This window comes from Zosterops lateralis (assembly GCF_965231275.1).
Source record: "Zosterops lateralis genome assembly, chromosome: 2".
NCBI lineage: Eukaryota > Metazoa > Chordata > Aves > Passeriformes > Zosteropidae > Zosterops > Zosterops lateralis.
Genome location: NC_139763.1, coordinates 99328559 through 99348354, shown reverse-complemented (window position 1 = coordinate 99348354; position 19796 = coordinate 99328559). Strand labels below are relative to the sequence as shown.

General features: G+C 36.6%; 1 protein-coding gene across 1 annotated transcript; it reads right to left on the bottom strand.

Annotated features, from left to right (window-relative positions):
* Nucleotides 1–3134: 3134 nt before the first annotated feature.
* On the bottom strand, nucleotides 3135–14879 carry TRAT1 (T cell receptor associated transmembrane adaptor 1). The gene is made up of 6 exons (XM_083882390.1): nucleotides 14717–14879; nucleotides 9324–9434; nucleotides 7723–7759; nucleotides 6331–6392; nucleotides 4959–5017; nucleotides 3135–3842 (listed from the first exon to the last, which is right to left on the bottom strand). The coding sequence occupies exons 2-6, from the start codon at nucleotides 9424–9426 to the stop codon at nucleotides 3558–3560; spliced, it is 546 nt and encodes a 181-aa protein (XP_083738516.1). The 5' UTR covers nucleotides 9427–9434; nucleotides 14717–14879; the 3' UTR covers nucleotides 3135–3557.
* Between the last annotated feature and the right edge of the window lie 4917 nt (nucleotides 14880–19796).

The following is a 19796-nucleotide window of genomic DNA, read 5'->3' as shown; positions in this document are numbered from 1 at the left end:
TTTGCTTATTCATGTTCTTTGAGAGTATCAGTACAGGCCCAAATTCACTGCTGTCTTCCATGTTAATGTTAACATTTTATAAGTAGATCACCAAAGTTGATATAATAAGCTTTGTTTTTTTTATTGTATTGATAATAAGGAACAAGCTCATTTTGCTAAATTGCTGCCTCTTCATGCTTTTTTGGATGTATCAGTACAGACCCAAAGTTATTGCTCTATGCCATGACTTGAGTCTGGTTTGCAATGTGTTAATATTTTCTAATTAATGTTTCTGGTTTTCTGAGTCTGCTATGCAATGTTAACGTTAAAATTTTCCAAAGTTGATTGTTCAATAAATTTTTATACTTTTTTAGTAGATTTGATAATTATATTCAGTGTTTTGACAAAGTTCTATCTGACACAATATATGTTCTAAATAAAAAAACTGTTCTGAACAAATACCTGCCTTCAGCATTTTTATTTCACCTGTGTGAATTCTCAGGAGGAGTTTGTATTACCTGCATGAGGAAATCCATGAGAATGAGGTGTGGGGGTCCCACAGGTTTTCACTGCTGTGGCCTTTCTTGGCAAGGAGATTGCGTTAGTGGTGTCAGATCAGGTACTTGCTGTTTTATCAGCACTGCCACTTGTTAGCTTTCTGAGCTTCAGAGAAAGAAGAAATTGGTTTCCTTTGGCTTTACTTTGTTTCCAGACGCACAGGAGGGTTTTATTTTAGCTCTTAAAACCAAAATCTTGTTATCTTAAGTATTGTTCTTGAATAGGACAGGAAGCCAGCTCTAGTGAGGTTTTCTCTGCAATAAGAACTTCTGCACACACATGCCATCCTTCATAATTGGAGTATTTAATTTCTTTCTATGACAGCAACAGCATATTGTCTTCTAGAAATGCTTGAGGCTCTTTTTTCTTCCTTTTCCAGACATGGATGCATTGTAGGGAATATATTTTATGAGCTATCTTCCTCTTGGATTTGTTGAGGTAATTATTTTGCAGTCTTTCTTGATACACCAGTACTGAGAGATTGCATAATTCATTGTTTTCTGTTCTAAAGTAACTTATTTCTGTGCTAAAGTAACTGAAACTGGGTTTTGGACCTGTTCTGAATCTATATATGACTTCTACACAGCAACTTTAATGCAGCTCACACAGGTAAGGAAGGTAAGTTTGTTTATTCAACATAGAAAAATTGCCTCCATGAAGAATTACTTTGAAAAAATTTAAAGAGGTAATTTTGAAAATTCTTTAATTGAAGATGAGATCATGCCAATGCCATGTTTTGGGTGTTAGCAGTAGCAAAAAAAGGAGAAAGTTTCTGGTTTTAGAGTTGATCCTCCTACACCATGTGAGTCAGCAGACTCTTAAAAGCGTGATGTAAGCAAAAGTCTGTTTTTTCTAAGGATACTGTTTAGCCAGGTACATCTGCAGTGATTATCAAATGCTATAATTACTGCTGGACTACATCTGTCTCAATTTACAAAGATGTCACTGGTGACATTGGCCTGATCTCTTGTGTTTTGAGTTCCATTCTTCTACCCTTCCAAACAGTTTTTCTTTTTCCACCATATTTCCTCTTGTTTACTCATTCTTAACTGTTCCATTGAACTGGTACTTGAATGCTTAATTTTAATAAAAAAAGCTTTACACTGCTTCTCTTTGCTATAAATTTTTAAGGAACTACGGAAATACAGATGAGGTTCCTGAGACAATCTAAACGTCAACAGTCTAAATCTAGCACCTCCTCTTATATTGTAACTAGTTGAAACTTGCTTTATATATAAAGAATTTAACCTGTATAATATAGTTCAGGTAGATCTCTAATGTAATGAAGATGGAGCTATAATGAACATGTTTTTTCATGTAAGGATTCAGGAGTCACTTGAAAACTACCCCAAAACTCTTTAAAAAAAAAAAAAAAGGTTGTTCAGTTGCTTATTTAAGCAGATGGAGAGTAAAGAGCCAAAAGAATAAAGCTAAATGTGAATGTGGCAGCATTACAAATGCCATGGAAATAGTTGATAGGCTGTTAAAGATCATCCTGTTTGAGAGCCACAATCAATAATTTAAGGCAGTGGATTAAATGTGGAAAGGAAGTGTGTGTGTGTGTGTGTGTGTGTGTGTGTATGGAGAATTTGCAAAAATGCCCTGCTCTTTGAACAAACAATGTTGCAAGGGCAAAGAGCTGATGAAAATTAGTGTCAACACATTGCGGGACTAAACAATGAAGACTGAGAATAGAAAGGAAACTAAATGTACTTAAATCCCATGAAGTGAACTTACTGCTACATGTACACTCAATGAGAGAAGTGAGTACCTCATTTCCATTAAATTAGTTATAAGATTGAAATGACAGGTTGAATTTAACCATTGATTTATTTTTTTTTATGAGTTTGTCTCATCCTTTGTGTCCATCCATATCTGCTGTTAGGTGTTTTATTTACCAAAACATTTTTGACATGCTTTTTTTGGCTCTCTGTACTATGGACCTTTTGTTTCCAGGTGTATCTCTTTCAGGACTTGACACGGTTTTAGGGCTCTGTGTTCTTCAGAGTTCAAAGCTCCTTGGCACTGTTCTTGTGGGGATTTTAAAGGCTCCAATATCCTGGTTTTTTGAGAAGGCTGAAGTGTCTGACACCTAGAGGCAGACAATTGTATCAACTTGCTTTATTGTTTCCTGCTGCAACTACTTAATGACTCCCAGAATATAAAAATAGATACCCACTGTATAAGACTTAACCATTTAAAGAGTTTAGTCTTCAAATAAATGTGCACACAGTAAGTGAAGGGTTTGAGGAAATAAAAAGCTTTTTGTTTTTGCAAAGTAGTAAGAATGGCAAAGGAAAACCCAATAGGAATGTAAACATAACATAGAGTATTAGAAGGAAGAAATCCTAGATTTATTGTTACAGATGGTTTGATAATATCTTTGTGGATCCTTGAATACAGCTATGTACAATATTACACTAGTAGAGGAGTTGAGATTTGAGATGTATTCTAGTATTGTTAGAAGAAACTAAAGATATATAAAGATACTGCTAAGTCTAGTGGGATGTACAATTATTTCTTTAAATCAGCTGTTAAATTATTCTCCAGTCATTGCCATAGACCAGTCACAGTCAGAAAGTTCACAGTGTGGAACAACAGATCAGTTCTTAATTGTAAAACAACTAAGTGTGCAAGTATGAAACAATCTCATTTCAAAAGTATTGAAGTTATTATAGAGTAGTTATACTCTGCTAGAGCTCTGTTGAACCCCCCAAGGGGGTCTTTTAGGACTGCTTGAAAGCTGATGATTGTTTAAAATAGGATTGATTCTTGCTGAAATCACTACCATGTGAATGCTGAGCTACCGATTTCTGCAACCTTTCAAATTGTCTTCAGAAGGGCAGATCCATCTGAGTGGCAGTCTGGACCTATATATTGCTTAGTCTATAAATATGCTTGGCAAACAATTTGGAATACTTACCCATTTCATACCACTGTTTAGTATGTCAGCTTTCTAGAATATTTTCTCTAATCATTCATTGTTCCTCCAGAATGAAATAGCAAGCCTCACTTTATGGTTACATATTTGGTTCATTCCGTTTTCGGTTCTCCCCTTTTGTGTTATGAATCAAGCCCATTAATCTGATGGGATCATCATGAATGGCTTCTGCTTTTGCTGTGTTTTCAGCAGCCAGCTGCTCACTATTGAGGTAAATGCTAACTTTGGAAGCCACTGTGGGGTTTGATGATCTTTCTTCTTCATCTTCCTCTAATGGAGGATCTTTCTTTTTCCTTGGTTTTCTGCGTTTTCCCTTGACACTGTGATCAAGTGAGGCATAACACATCTGATCAGCAGACTCCACCTAAAAGAAAATTCACTTTAGGTTCACTAGTTATCCTTGCCTTGGATTTATACCTACGATTTTAAGTATATCTACACTCTAATCATAATTCTGCCTGAAATTTGCCTAAACTAGCTGTAAAACAATTTATTAAATTACAAATGATTAAACTGTGGGAGAATGGAAAACAAATCAATATAAGCCTATATGACTCATAGTGGCAATATAGAAAAATTCACCAAGGTATGATTGGAAGGATTCTCTTTGGGAAGGAGGGGAGCTTATTATATAAGTCCAGGTTCTTTGGGATGCAAGACATTATTTGATCTGGTTTTCTTCTCGCTTTTTTATATTTGGTTAGAATCCAGTTATTAACAACATTATTAACAGGCATTGTCTGTGCAGAAAACCAAAGATGGATTATTCTTGTCAGTATATACTATCCCATTTCCAGTGCAAAATGTATGCTTTTTGTGTCTTTCTCATGATTTTTTGTGTTTTTCAAGCCAATGACTATTGACATTGGAATTTCTAGATTAAAAAAGTTGTTCTTTACCTACTGGAAATACCCTGTGAAAGAGTCTCAAATATGTAGCAATCAACTCAGGAAATTGATGCTAGGAATGCTTCAATTACAGGCAAATTTCATTTGAAGCTTGCATGCTTCTAGGCATACAGGTATCTCAACACAGTACTAATCAATAAAAAACAATCTTTCCCTGGTTAAGGCATATAGATTTTGCACTGGACAGGACAGAGCCAGTCAAACTCATGAGCATCATGTGATGCAGCTTGTGTTTTCACTTGGTTGATAACTAAGCCAAATAAAATTAATTCTTTACATAAGCCATGGATGCAAATTTAATTCCACGTGATCTGCATGCCTGCGGCTGAGCTTTATTATGCTGTATTACATGGAACTGAACTGTCTATAATTGTGTTTCCTTATTAATGACTCAGATTGAATGGAGGGTCAAGTTTGTACTGAAATACCTTGATTAATTGAGATACTAATGCATGGTAATTTTTGTTAGAGTGTGAAGGTTTTTGTTATATATTGTTATAGGATAAATAAAGGAACTCTGAGACAGATCATGTTACTCTAATTCAGAAATCCATAACTAAAATTAAAGATACCTGTAGCTGGTTAACTGGTCTTTGAGGTTGGGACTTCATCTGCTCGTAACAACATTCTTCTGTAATTTATCAAAGTAGAAAAATCTTTTTATTAAGACATGCTACTGAGTCTTAAAAGATCAGACCAACTCTCTTGGTTAGAGAGTGTGCTCCCCCCAGTTTGCTTTCGTAGGATGTTTGTGTTTGTTTTGTAATCACACACAGATCTCTCCCTCTAATTATAGAGAGGTAAATAGCTAAGAAATTCAGACACATACTGTGAAAATTAAAATCACTTTGTGTTCACATGGAAGAGAGGTTTCTCATTATTCACTATATGGGAGTCATTTTAAAGTGATGGGAGGACTTCTTGCAATTAGGAGTTAGCCACGTACTGATGTATTTTTCAGCACAGGCTGCCTTTTCTTTGGCTGAGAAAGAGGTTGTGAGTTGCAGCAGCTGGTGATTAAATTCTATTCCTGAGTCTACTTCAGTTTAAATTTAGTGTAATGCAGTGTAAATTTGGTTCTAGTTATTTTCTCGTGTTATATCTCCCTTTAGCCACCAGTAAAACAGATTACTTCCTTACAGTTTTCAGACTTTTATAATGCCACTGCATTTGAGTGTTGACTTGATTAAATTTATGCGAACTGTGTATGAAAAAGTTGGGTTTGTTTGGGCTTGTTTTTTTCCCTGCAGTTCAAGTGCTTTAGTTTCACTTAGCCCCAGTTAAGGCTTGCAGAAAAGGTTGTATTCTCATTACTTAAATACTACTTTAACTCTCTAAGGGCTTCAAGAGACAAACCCTCGGCACATCTAGCTCTCTGTGCAGTTATCTGATGCTGCAGCCTTTAATGTGGTGTCTCTCTGCCCAGGATTGTTAACTTGAGCACAGTAAAGCAAAGCCAAGCTGCCTGCCCACCATTCAGTTGCTGGGCTTCAGCACATTTGTCAATGTCACTGGTGATATGTGGATAGCCACAGCAGAGAAGTGCTATTTGTTTGTTTCTGCCTGCCTCTGTGGGAGCACTGACCTTGGACCGTGAGTAATAAGTGTTTTAGATTGATTTAATAGGCATGGATCAAGCTGTTGTTTCAGTTAATGCAGCTTTACATTTCGACAAACTCTTTGTTTTGAGATATTTGGCTGAAAAGGACCATATGGACTGTAAAAAATCAAATTCAGTGTGAGATCTGTTCTTAGTAGTAATAATGCAGTTTGAAGGTTTGTATTTCTACCCCAAGTATCTTTTAATATTTCAATTATATCAATAGTTGGAAAGATGTAGATTCTCAAGTTTGCCATTTGAGAAATGCAAAATATGTCAGTAATTTTTTAATCATACATTTTTATAGCCACTGAATAGACACATGTCCCTAAAATGAAGCTTACCTAAAATATTTTGATTGAGATTGCCATAAACAGGGTAATCTTCTGTGTGATAGCCATCATAGCTACAAGGGGAATGAAAAAATACTTTTAATTCACAGAATACGCTTTATTTATCACCCCAGTACTTGATGTCAGTAAATGTTTTATGCACATATGCAGATTATGTGTGTATATCTATATATAGCAGATTGTTTGTGATCTTATAAACAAGATCAAAAATATCAGAAGGGGCAGAAATGTCAGTGTGAGTATTCTCAGGAGAGATTTTTTATCTAGCCCAGAGCTGAACTCTCCTTTCCTGTAATTTCATTAAGCACAAAGTTAATCTCAAGACTATTAAGCTACGGTTTGAGATAGGGTAAGAAATATTAATGATCACTGAAAGAAGCCCAATTCATGTCCTCTGAGACCACTCTGCAATACAAACTAAAGCACCATATGTGTCTTTTGGGGTGATGTTCTTAAAAGGTCCCCTCGTGATTCAAATATTAAAATATTTTTGTCAACAGAAACAGAGAAGACTGAAGCCGAGTTCAGCATTTTTAATTGTATGTTGTGTTTCCTTACCTGGTGTTAGTTGAAAAAGTTTCTAAGTGGGTTTGTAAAATGGAGATTGTTAGTGGGAAGTGCTGTGTAATCTTTCTACTGCACCCCTGTATTGTGTCTTTTCAAGGGGGTGAAGTCGTGCTCTAACACCACAGTTAGAGGTATTTTTCATCTGAATAGGCAGTAATAGACAAACAGAGACTTCTATTTCAATTTCAAGAAAACTTGTAATTGAGAAGTGGTTTTGAATAACAGGTGCAGGCTTTTGTATTTTTGTTTCAAGGGTGTTTTATATTTGGGTTGAAATGAGACTCTATCCATCACTGTTTTCCAAAGTTTGGGCTTCGTTTGGGTTTTTTTTTCTGTATGACATAAGAGACAGACTTGAAACAGATTTGTGTAATAGATCATGAGGTATCCTGCAGCTGTAAACAGACTGTTTTATTGCTTTTGGATGCCATGTGTAAAAGATGGTTATGAAATGTAAATACATATAAATTATTGCTCCACAAGTATTAACTATCAGGCTATAATTTGTCACTGTTTTGTGAGAGCTGAGAGTTCTTTTAAATTATTATGGAATTATTGACTGTAAGTGATAGGTAATGGTGGTTTAGCTCAATATCTTGCACTTTCAGATAAAATTATAGTATTAGCATGCAGTTATTTCATTGTTGATAAAATAACCGGAGGATGTATCTCACACGTTAATTTTTTCCACAGCCAGCACTTCCAGGCAAGACGGCATGAGATTGAATTTTCCTCTATGCCATCCCTCCAAAGCCATCTGTCATTATTTATTTCTTATTTTACTCTTGTCAGAAATAATTTTTTTATACAACTTACCTTGGATTGTCCTCTTCGTAGTCTCTATACCTTTTAGCTGAAAAATTAATTTTTAAAAAATTAAGAGAAAAGGGAACATGTTATTTTAGAACACTTGAGATAATTGTCTCAACAGACATGCTTTTGATTTCGTTTTAGAGAATGTTGTTGAAAGCTCTGGCTTTCAGGATCTTCAGTTGTCCCTCTACTTTTCTCAAATACTTTTGTCAAGTACAAGAAATGTTTGTCTTGTGGCTCTCTGCTGTGGCTGCCAACTCTACATTAGTTTACAGTACCCAAAAAATGTATTGTAACGTATGTGATTCATTCTTGTTTTCCTCCCCTTTCTGCTTCTCCCTCATCTTTTTCTCTCAGATTTTCTCTGTCTGGGGAGGTGAATTGTGTTAATATTACGAAGTGACGTGTTTATTTATTTTACTGCGTTCTGCGGGTATGTCTGAAAAAGAGACCCTGTGATCCACACAGTTGGAGAAACTGAAGCAGAGATGCAATGGCTATGAAGAGATTTCGTGCTGGAGCTTGACTAATAATTCAGGAATGCCTGACTTTCTAAACTCTGCTCCGGGACTCCAGAATTTACCACAGTAAGCTCCAATTCAATGAGTAATGCAGCATCTCCACTCTGTCCTAAACCTTAGTCAGGTTAGTTTTGTAAATGACTGTCATTCTTTCTCATAGAAATATCTGCCTGGTAGCCCTAAAACTCAAACCAAAATGCTCAGCCTACACCCATCCCAAAACACTCCAGCAACTCTCTTAATATCCTGTGAAAATCTGATTTTCTAATTCATGGTGAGCTCAGTTTATAAGCACAGGCCTTCTGTTTATATAGATTAAATGCACAGGTGTCTTTAGCCTTGTTGAAGTCACCAGTGTTGGCCTGCCCACCCCTACATGTAGAGCACAGGTGCAGTTTTCCGTGTGTAAAGGGAGTGATGAGGATTGTACAAGTTCCTAAGCATAGAAGTGCATGCATAAGACAGAAGTTGCACTGGCACAAGCTGTCAAAAAGTAAAAGTTAATTTCAACCAAAACCAGATTATGACCGTAAGTCAAATGAGAGACACATTGGTTTGAGAAATACAGTAGCATCCCATTATGAAAAGCAATTAGAATGCTTTTCTAAAATGCATTGATAAGGCATAAAATCTGTATGAAATCTGAAATTCAAACAAGTGTTCAGTAATTTGGAGAGGAGAAAATTTTCTCAAATATATTTTGTATCAATATGTCTACTTAAAATACTTTTTAAATGGAAGTGCAAATAATAACCAGTTATAGGAAAAGTATACTCCATAGGAAAGCAAATTGCAGGTATTAAAAATATACTTTAAAAATAAAAAATTAGTCAACTAAATTCTTCTTGTTCTGCTTAGTTTGCTTTCAGCGAATGGATTTTGGTAGCTGTTTTTTTAGCAGTTAGCAATCATTCTGTAACCATACCTGCCTCTCCTAAAAATTTTCAAAAGCTAAATCCTCTCTAGTAAAATAATTTTTGCCAAAATATAAATCTAAGATTCAGAAGAATCGATTTGTCAACTTGATATCTCAGAATCTTAAAACACTGAAACTTGATTCCTTACGAAGAGAATATTGCTTACCTTTCTTCTTTTTGATACAGTGTGTAATATTCAGTGTCAATGAAACAACCAGAGCCAAACTTAGAAAGGCCAAAACTCCCCAGATGGAAAAATGGCATTCCATTCCTGTAACTGAAAGAAAATTGACTATTTGTGTTGTCTTTCAATTTTATTATATTCTTTGTGCTTGGCTGATTTTTGCTTTCTGTAATCGAAGCTACTATTTTGTTTACTCTCTGACAGCTATTGATGTACAATCTAAATAATTAATATCAAAACAAGATGCTAAATAATAAGAAAGCAACTTTAATAAACTGATAGCAAAAATACTGTTTCATAGGAATTCAGCCAAAAATTATGGTATTGTTTTGCTTGTAAGATGCAGTAAAAATCAGAAATTAATAAAAAAATTTACTGGATAGCTTTGAAGTTATTTTTGATGTTTTCTTTAAGTTAGTATTGCAGTAAATTAATTAAAATTTTAGCTGAATTCTGCAGATGATGAAAGTAGTTCTGAATTTAGCGAAAAAAATTTGCTATATGTGTCTCTGAATAATAGCTAAGACTGTAACATTTTAGCAAATTCTTCAAATAAAGTCAAATTTGGTTATGTTCTCTCGCATTGTTTTCCAGCTATTCAAACCTCTTACTTGTACTTTTTTTTCTTGCCTGAGAAACCAAAGGAGGTGGTGGTAAAGGATAAGCATCAGCTGGGAACCAATGAAGCCCCAAGGATTACTCCAAGGAAAAATTCAAGCAGCTCCTGGAACATCATTTGGTAAAAGATGGACCCATTTATTTGAACAAAGTTTTCTTTTGCTCTAAACTTGCCTCTCCTTGCAATAAGAAAGACAGGAAAGAACACCTCTGCACAAAATCAGTATTTTTCATTTAATTAACCTTTGATTAACCTAGTTTATACAAACTTTCCATCACAAACCACGCTGAAGATAATAGCCTATTTGTGACCGTCTAGTGGCCAAAATTACCAGTGTTGCTGCCAGTGGCCTGCAAAAGCCTTCCTTGACAGAGGAAACAGAGCCAAATAAATGAGTGAAAGGAGCTTGCAGCTTGATTCTTAACTTTCCCCAGAGGCGTATTTCATGTTCTCTGAGATTTGGAGTGTTTGAAATAAAGTCTGGTGCCCAAAATTAGTGAGCTGCCTCTAATAGTGCATAAAAAGAAATACGTAGCTGCAGCAGAGCAGTCGGGGCTGGTTGGGCAATACTGATCCTTAATGCACTTCGTTGTTTTTTTGACATACCTTGATCCCCTCAGGAAGCTGACATTTTGTTTGTTCCTTAAGTAAGTCAGACTTAAAGGAGTACCGGAATGCACTTTTCCATGTTGCTGGCCAGGGGAGGGTGGCAATGCATTTGCTCCTGCTCAGAAGACAGGGCTTTGTTCCTTGACTGACCAGCTCCAGCTCAAAACCTTCTTACAGGTTTTGCCCCCTCGTTGAGCTGTGTTGTTAAAGCTCTTTTTGTTTTGTTGTACTACAACTCCCAGATGTTTTTATAATGGCAAAACAAGATAAGGTAAGCCCTGGTAGTAAAGAATTACAAATCATCTGGGCTTCTGGGATGCAGGTTTCTTTTCTAATCAGAACTCTCTTTTAAAAGGAGCAAAGCAAATAAACTGTAATTTTCTAACAAACTTTTTTTTTTTTTTGCACATGGTACTTTCAGTGACCATTTATTCTTTTTTAACTAAACATCCTATTTCCCTTCCTTTCTACCACTTGAGTTCTCCCAAAGGTGTTTGAGAGCTCTTTATCACTGCAATATTCCTTTTCATGTTGAAAGGCACTTTTTTTGTAATGAGATACAGACAGTCCATGAGGAGAGATAACAACCTTATGAAGCAGCCATATATCATTCCAATTTTTCAGGGAAGGAATTAAAAGAATGGGAGATCCTACACTGAGAAGACGTTATCAGGGTGCATCAAGAATCTCCAGTCTTTGGAACCTGGTTACTGTATAATTAGTCACTCAATATTGCATCCCATGCAACATGTTCAAAACTACAAGTCTGTCCAGGACAAGAAACATCAAGTTTCACTGTTGCGCCTAAATAATCAGAACCATCTCTCATTCTTCTCCTGTCTTTTTATCTCTTCTGATGTGATTGGTTTCTTCTCATGTTCATGTCATATTTCTTTTCCTACAAACACTTCTTCCAGGGAGAAAAAGCAGTATCGTGGCCTACAAGAAGGGAAGCACATGCAACTGTAATAGAATCACAGAATCAGCTACGTTGGAAAAGTCTCCTGAGACCATCAAGTCCAGCCTGTGACAGAACAACACCTTGCCAACTGCACCATGGCACTCAGTGCCACGTCCAGTCCTCCCTGAAACACCTCAGGGACAGGGACTGCACCAGCTCCCTGGGCAGCCCATTCCACAAGCCACAACACTGTGATTCATTAGAATAAAAAGAATGAGCAGGTACCTAAAGTACAGTCACAATCTAACGTTGTTCCTTTGTCTTCATATACAATGTTGTCGTTTATCTCTCTGATTCAGGAATCCAATTTTTCCCTGGTGCTTCCAGAGTAGAAGGAAAGCTCTTAGTTTCAATTTCACTATTTTCAGCCCTTAACTGGCTCACTTTTTGTTGACAAGTATTGTCTTCCTGTTTCAGCTTTTGATTTAAATTGAAATTATTATCTGAAAATTTTTTAATTTTTTTTCTTTTTAGTTTTCAAGTTTAAATTCTATAGTATTTGAGCAATCCTACTTCTCAAGAACTTTAAAAACATTCTAGGGAAAAAAATATATGAAACTTGGATTTCTCATAAAATGTACCAGTGTTTTAAATCTCACAATCTATAGTTCTTTCTTCAGCATGATTTAGGAAGTTTTATGGGTGTAGATAGATTAAGAAAAGAACATTTAAATTCCTGGATGAACATTACTTAGTTTATTTTTAAATTTATTTTTCACAACGCTGATTTAAACATCTGTTTGTGTTTCAGTAGAATGTATACAAACATATGTGTGACTTCAGTATATTTTTGTTTGTTTTTGCAATACTAGCTATTTCTTTGTCAGACAACAATACTTATGTGGGAGAAAAACCAGCAGTTTTTACTTAGCCCATAAAACCATAGTAAACACCTTGGTAAGAGATGTACTGGTGCTGTTCTGAGAGCTCTATGCCATACTAACATTAGTTTTAAGCTAATCGTGTTACCCTGATATAAAATATGAGAAATTCCAATTTTGTATCCTTGCTTTACAGATATGTAACTCCCAGATCTTTCCCACATTGTCTTGTTCTTATAGGTGTTTCTGATATGCTGCTCACATTTATAACTGCATTATTTTAACATTAACTACTTTGCCAACAGCAGCATTAGAAGGAAAGTTGAGTAACTCTCTGAAGAACAGTTTGTCTCCACAGATAACTACGTTGCTCTCCCTAAATGTACAATAACAGATGCAACCTCTCACAGTTAACAGGTTGTGCTAAAGACAAAAATAGGGAGACTTTAGATGGTGAGTGAGAAACAAACAGCAAGTTTATTAGACTAATTATATTCCATTTTGAAATGGTTTCTTTTTATTCGATTCTCTAATTTTAATTCTCCTTCTAGTCATCTATTGTCCAATGGAGCAAAACTATATTAATCTATTTTACGTAGCATGTAGTTAGTTCAAAGAACCCATGACACTGTATTCAGGGGCATTCTCATTCAAGCCATCAAATTGAATATTTTTAAATAAAATTTGTTGAATCTTTTGGAAAAAGTCATATTGAATGATTAGGCCCCTTGGGAATAGGACACTGTGATTCTAAAACAATAAGATCAAATTCCATCAGAGTTTTCTGTGATAGTCTGTCTGTGATAGGAAAACTTAAGGGTGGTAGTAATTTGTTACAAGAAATAATATTGAAGCTTTCTTAAAGTAACACGCTCATTTGTAAAAAGAAAAAGTTCATTATATACCCAAAGGTTTCATGAGAAGGACAGCAATCCTTGTTATATTGTTAGAAGATTTTGGGATTCGTGAGTGGAGAAGTAGCATATTTAATAATTATAAAGATGACAGTATTTGGATTAACTAATATCAGACTCTCTCTAGTATTAATGGTACATTCTTATGTTGCTATTCTTCCACTTCTCTTTGAAAACCAGGCTGAGCTTGAAGCATCCAAGCAGAACATCTATCTTAGGTAAGTTACTTCATTTGGATAATGTTTTTCTTTTTCTGACTTTAGGGATGGGATTACTCACCACCTTTTAGTATATTTTACAGTGTTATAAATTGAAGGTACCATATTCACACCACAAAATATAGATGAACAGAAGACCTTCTAAATACGTAGCTAATAGCGCTTTTTCTCTTTAAAAGTCTATAGACAACTTTCTTCACCAACAGAGACAAGACATGGGAATAAAAGAGTTTTGGTTATTTGTTTTTTGGTTTTCTTTTTTATGGGATTCATTATACTGTCACTGGAGGGCTGTGAGGAAAAAAAAGGCAGAAAAAAACCCCACAAAACAACCAAAAAACCCCAAAAGCCTCCAAAACATTCTAATCTTTCCTGGATGAATTTCTGCCATTCATTTTATTGAAACTCACAGGAGTGGACATAATCCCATACTTACTTCCAGGTAGTAGAGAAAGATTTAACAATTCGTGTTGGATATTTGTCCTCTTAACAACATAAGAATAGTTAGCAGAAGTGCTATATTTTGTTCCTCCTTGCTCTAATGGTTTTTGTTTAGAAAATTCATCACAAAGGATAACAGGGAGATAGCATACTTCTAATAGGTTTTTGTACTGAAAAGAAACGTGAGGAGGGGAACACAGATACCATCTAGCTGGACATGCCATCTGTGGTATCAACACGTTATCCACAGAGGCAGATTAAATGCTACCAGATTTATGGTGATGATCTGGAGCATAAAATGGTTTCTTTCCTTTCTTTCCTCTTGTTTTTGTCTACAAATTTGTTAAAGATTAGATAAAACTGTCTTTCCTCCCCCCTTCCAATTAAATGTTGATATAAATATTATTTTGTACTAATGGCCCTTAGAAAAAGAAACCCATTAAGAGACTGATGAATGTTAAATTAGCATTAAAAATGCTTCCACCTGTGTGAGCTTTTAACACAGGATTAATTCTCTGAAAAAGATTCCTTAAACTGCAATTAATTAGTGCACAACTAATTGCTTTGTAAGACACCAACTTCGTACTTCAGAAGGGAAACAGCGCATTGTAAAATAAGGAGGCCCACAGCACAGTATTTTCAGCATAAAACTAATGCCAATGCTTAATCTTTGTTACCAGACCTTAATTCATGAAGGTTTAGCACCCTGAGCCACCTTTTTGGAACACTGCTAATCTACCACAGCATGGTTATACTGCTCCTATGTTTGCAAGTTTAAAAGATACAGCTTACCTGGTTTTGTTGTTTCTAGGAATACTCCCCTCCCCTTTATCCAACAGGAAATGAAGTTCTGTTGGCAGATGTTGGATACTCTTTTGTTTTGAACCTGGCAGCATGAACCCGTCTTTAGAGCTGGCACCAATCTCAAAACCCTCCAGTCTGTTTTATTCACCTACTTTCTCGCAAACAGGAAATGTGGTTCAGCTCTTACGAGCAGACACGCATTTTCCTTCAGTGTTCACCTCCAAGAGAGAATTAAAGTATTTATGTGTACCCTTGTATTTATTATCCACATGTCTTGCCTTGGAAGAACATGTACAGGACTATTAGTTTCATGTATGTGATACAAACTTAGTTTTTAATATTCACATTCACACTCTCAGTCTTCTTGTCTTGTAATGTCAGCCGAGATTCCATTATTTTCACGCGGGAAAAGCCCATTCTTTATTCACATAACTTATACAGTTATGACAGACCTTGTGTGCAACACCTATTGGCTGATGATTTTCTTACTACTTCATTTATTGGTCAGAAGGTGATTTGTGTGTACGGGCTAAGATTCAAATTGTTTACATTTTTCCTTTATGGGTTCTTGTGGAATAGATCTTATTGTACATATCATACACAGATGAACTTATTTTTCAACTCAGGAACAGATTGTTGTGTTAATGGATTTTCACGCCAAGATTGTTTTTGCATGGGAACTAAACAAGTTACTTAGAAGTGACAGGCTAACTTTGGCAATTTAGCAGAGCAGGCCTGATTTTATGAGGCCTTTCTTTTATAATTCTTTTACCTGTCGCGACAATCTTGGGTTTAATATTATGCTGAATCAACAAAAGTATTTAGATACTTCTTAAACTAAATTACAGAACTGTTTTACCAAGGAGTGCTATGTGACTTTTCCTCTTTTGAAGTTTCTAAACCAAATCTGAAAATTATTGCTGAGAGCCTACGGTTTAGTGACAACAGCAATGTAAAGCTCCGCTTTTCACAGCAGACTCTAATGTGAGAAAATGTCCTCTGCAATCTGTGTTTACTTGGGATATTATTACTTTGGATTATTATTTTTGTATTAACCACCTTGGATCAATGCTTGGGAAATAATTTACTGGATTAGTATTTTATTTGAACATGAAGGAACAGATTAGTCTTGATTAATATAATATATTGCAGTTAAGTCTAAGGGTGATATAGACTCAACTACTCAGAGCTTTATCATAATGAAGTGAATAGAGCAGGAGGAATTAATCTGAAAATACTTAAACTGGTGGGAGTTCTTATAGAAGGATACTGAACTGAGAGAGAAACTGGAGAGGGTGGAAGATGTGCATTGTGAAAACAAAGACAGTTGCTTAGTTTCTCAGCTAAGAGCGCGAGGAGTAAATCTGAGATCTGCTGAGGATTCAGAATAAAATGCTTATCAGCCTGAACAAGAAGCTTACAAGAAATAAACTCCTTTGGAGATAATTAGGGGCATAATGGAAAGGTGCATACTGAGAATGCAGCGGAGGATTTCTGGGTTTGTAGTCCTGCTGGTGTGTTAATAAATCTGCTCTCCAAGAGCAAATCATTGCTGTACTGTATCAGCTTCGAATGGCTGCAAAAGCAAAGTCTATTGGAATAAATGTGAACTTGGTATGCTATTTTGGGCAACCTGCAAGAGACAGAAGGCTCTGTTAGATAGCAAGAAAATATTCGCTTCAGGCAGTAAAATCCATTGTGAATGGGAAGCTTCTTTTTTTCCTTTCCTTTGTATCAGTGCTATGTTAAATTCTCAGGGAGCCAGTAGTCTGCTTAAAGTGCTGTTATTCAGGATAATAGAGACAAGGACAAATCACGACTATATTTAGAAAGACAGGACATAAGGTAATGCTACTTCACCCCCATCTATTGCATGCAAAGGCATTTCCTCCTCTTTTTTAAGTCCCCAGGCTATAAATTCTTCGGTGCATATTTGGGGAAAGTATCTCTGCCTGCTTAACTACTTATGTGGTCTTTGGTAAGCATATGATGCTGGTATTTTGAGAAAAGGGTCTGTCTCAAGCAGACATCTGCTTTGGCTGGGAATAGCTCTTGCCACTGAAGTTCTCTTGGAGAAGGTAAACGGAGCACAATTAAATATTGATGTGCACAGATGTATAGGAGGGAGTGAGTCTGTGCTGAACTGGAGTCAAACAAACAGTACATAAGTACATTTTGTAATGTATGCAAGTTGCCAGCAAGTTGCACTTTCCTAAGACTGCAGAATGCATGTGTATTCTGGCTTCCTGAAGGTGAAATAAGTTGCACAACAGACAGCACCATCAGGCCTCAAATACTTACTTTCTCTATTCCTATTCAAATTACAACCTTTCTTTGAAAAACTGTATCATTTTCTTTGCTAAGTGTTGTAGTGGAAATCCCCTTGCAAAGAATGTAAGAGACACTGTGTGTAGTAGAAGCCTTGAAAAGAATAGGTATTCCCGCAAGACGTAAATTTCTGTTTGAAATGGAAATTTCTTTTTAAAAATGAAATTGCAGAATTTTCTGGGCAAAGTAACCACAGCAAAAATGTTTTTAATTTGGTTTATGCTGAAGTGGAGTCTGCTCTGGTTCTAGTGTCACAAACATGTTGGAGAAGTAGAACTGTTCTTTTAAGCTGAGCATGAGACTCTTTACTTCGATGTTGGGTGCAGACCTGGTGCTCCTTGTGCAGTCAACACAAATGAGCAGCAGTGCTACAGGAGAGAGGTTGGTTTAAAATAGCTGCCAGAAAGAGTGAGGCCTTTCAAGTGAGCTTCAAATGCTGCAGAGAGCTCTTCTATCTCTTACAGTGAATGTTGTATTTAATGATAAAATTGAAAAACAAATCAGGGTGCTTTGTGCATGGTAGACAAATCTGTCTTTAATCACCACTTTACTTAAAACCAGTGTTAAGGAGAATGTTATCTCATTAACTGCGTCTGAAATTGTGGCTCCTATTAAAAGCAGCATCGTGGGTTTCCTGTGGGGAAACCACTGGGTGGGTTTTTTTTCTGAATGTTACAAAACCTTATTATCAAGGACTATAAAGAGAAAAATTCTTATCTTGATAATTCTGCACTGAAAAATTTCCATTGAAATCTAACACTGCACACTTGGTGCAGCTTTGGGTGGGGTTTTCTGTGCTGCACGCTTTGAGATAGCAGAGCAGTCCCTGTGTACTGAGCAGAGAGAAAACTGAACAGATGCCACTTCATTCAAAACCTGCAGAAATAAAGTGTGGCTTTTCCATGGACTTCACTAGATATTATTTTCTATTCAGATAGCCACTGTATCCTGAGAGAGATGTAATCTCTACTGAGTTTTCTTTCAATAGCCACAAGAAGAATGAATTTCCTATTAAAGTGCTATAATCCATTTACCCAGTTTTAGGATTTTTTTAGTTCCCTCTTGACATACTTATAAAAGAGTATGGGGAAATACTTTCCCCTGGGCAGCCAAAGGCCTGGCCTTGCAACTATTCCTCATGTGAGACAACCTAGTGAAGCCAGCAGGCTCCACTCTGTGCTTGGTAGCAAGCTTACAACTCTATCAACTTTGACCAAAGTGCAAAAAGAATTTGTGAGCAAGATAGCTACCCTAAAATACTGAGCTAGTTCTTTTAAAAGTTTCTTGGGACTACCACAGCCATGTGGCACTGTTGGGGCCAGTGTAGAAAGCTCAAACTCATGTATATGTGGCCAGAAACCTCATGGAGTATCACCCTGAACAGTCTAAGTCCCTTGTTATGGCCTAAGCTGATAAACTGACTCCTCCCTTTTCCTCACTGCTGAAGTGATGAAGCTGACTCCTGCTCTGCAGTGTGTCCTTAACCAGCTTAGCCTTCATAGTGGACCTTCTCATCATGGCTAAAAGAATGCTTGTCCTCTGTGTTCCAATGAGTTAAACTTGATCTACCTTGAGTGAAGTGTTCCCAGCCACAATTCTGAATGAAAATAGCCCTTACTTTGGGCAAGATGATTCCTGGGCTCTACTGAGCAACTGGTATTGCAGATAATGAGTTCTTGTAACTCAGGATGCTGTCTCTGCATTTGAACACTGTCTATTCCACCACTTCTTGAAGCCTGTATTATCACAGCATGGGTCAGGTTGGCCTGTCCTGGGCACAAGAAAATTTCTGAGCTCTTAAAAATCTGATGTAGACCTAGTCTAGGCTGTGTTGTTGAGGGTTCTTGTTAGAAGTCAGACTCTGCTGTCCATGTGAATGCTCCCACCTCACTTTGCCGTGACATTGCAGATGAAAGCACTTGAACTACATGGTTTTCTCCTCTGAAATCCTTCCTGCATTTTATCCAGAGGGGCATGACTTCCCTCACAAGACACACTTGCTAGGGGGCAGTAGGAGAACCACTGCACCAGAAGTAAAGTGCAGGCCATGCACATGTCTGACAAGTCACAAACAGTGACAAGGAAATGAAAAAAGGTATGAGCCTGCCTCAACTTCATCTGTGATTGCAAGTATTTACCAGTAAGCCAAGGTACCTCTGCAGTGCAGCTTAATGACTGCTTAGATCTATTTAGGGTGTGTGTGTAGGTTAAGAGAAAGATTTGAAATAACTATGAAGCAAAGCTAAGCCTTAAAAAGTGGTCAGTGATGCATTGGAGTAATGAATTTAAAGTGAATCACTTAACTACTGAACCTTTCAGCTTAACAGTGTTGTGGTTGCATCTCTATTTAAAGAAGTTTCTGGTAAGCAGATAAAAGTGCTCATCTTGCCACATTCACGGCTGTTAAAACATTGTTTTCTCCAACTTCCTGTTAAGCAGACATTTGGGCACAGCAAAGCGTGTGTTGCTTCTCTTGTAGTTTAAACTGTCAGAGGCTTCTTAGCATTTACAGAAAATAAGAACACAGGTGTGTGGAAAATGGCTGTCCTGCCCCAAAATGTTGAAAGCCTGTGAAGTGACTGCCCTACATTGGCATGAACATTTTGGTGTTTCTCGGAGGCCAAAGTAGGTACTGTTCCAGGAGTTTTCTTTGAGCACGAGAGTCTTGGATTAAATTGTCTGTGTGAAGGAGGCAGGGCATAGGCAGAACTTCTGTCTTTGTGTGAGAGACGAAAAGTGC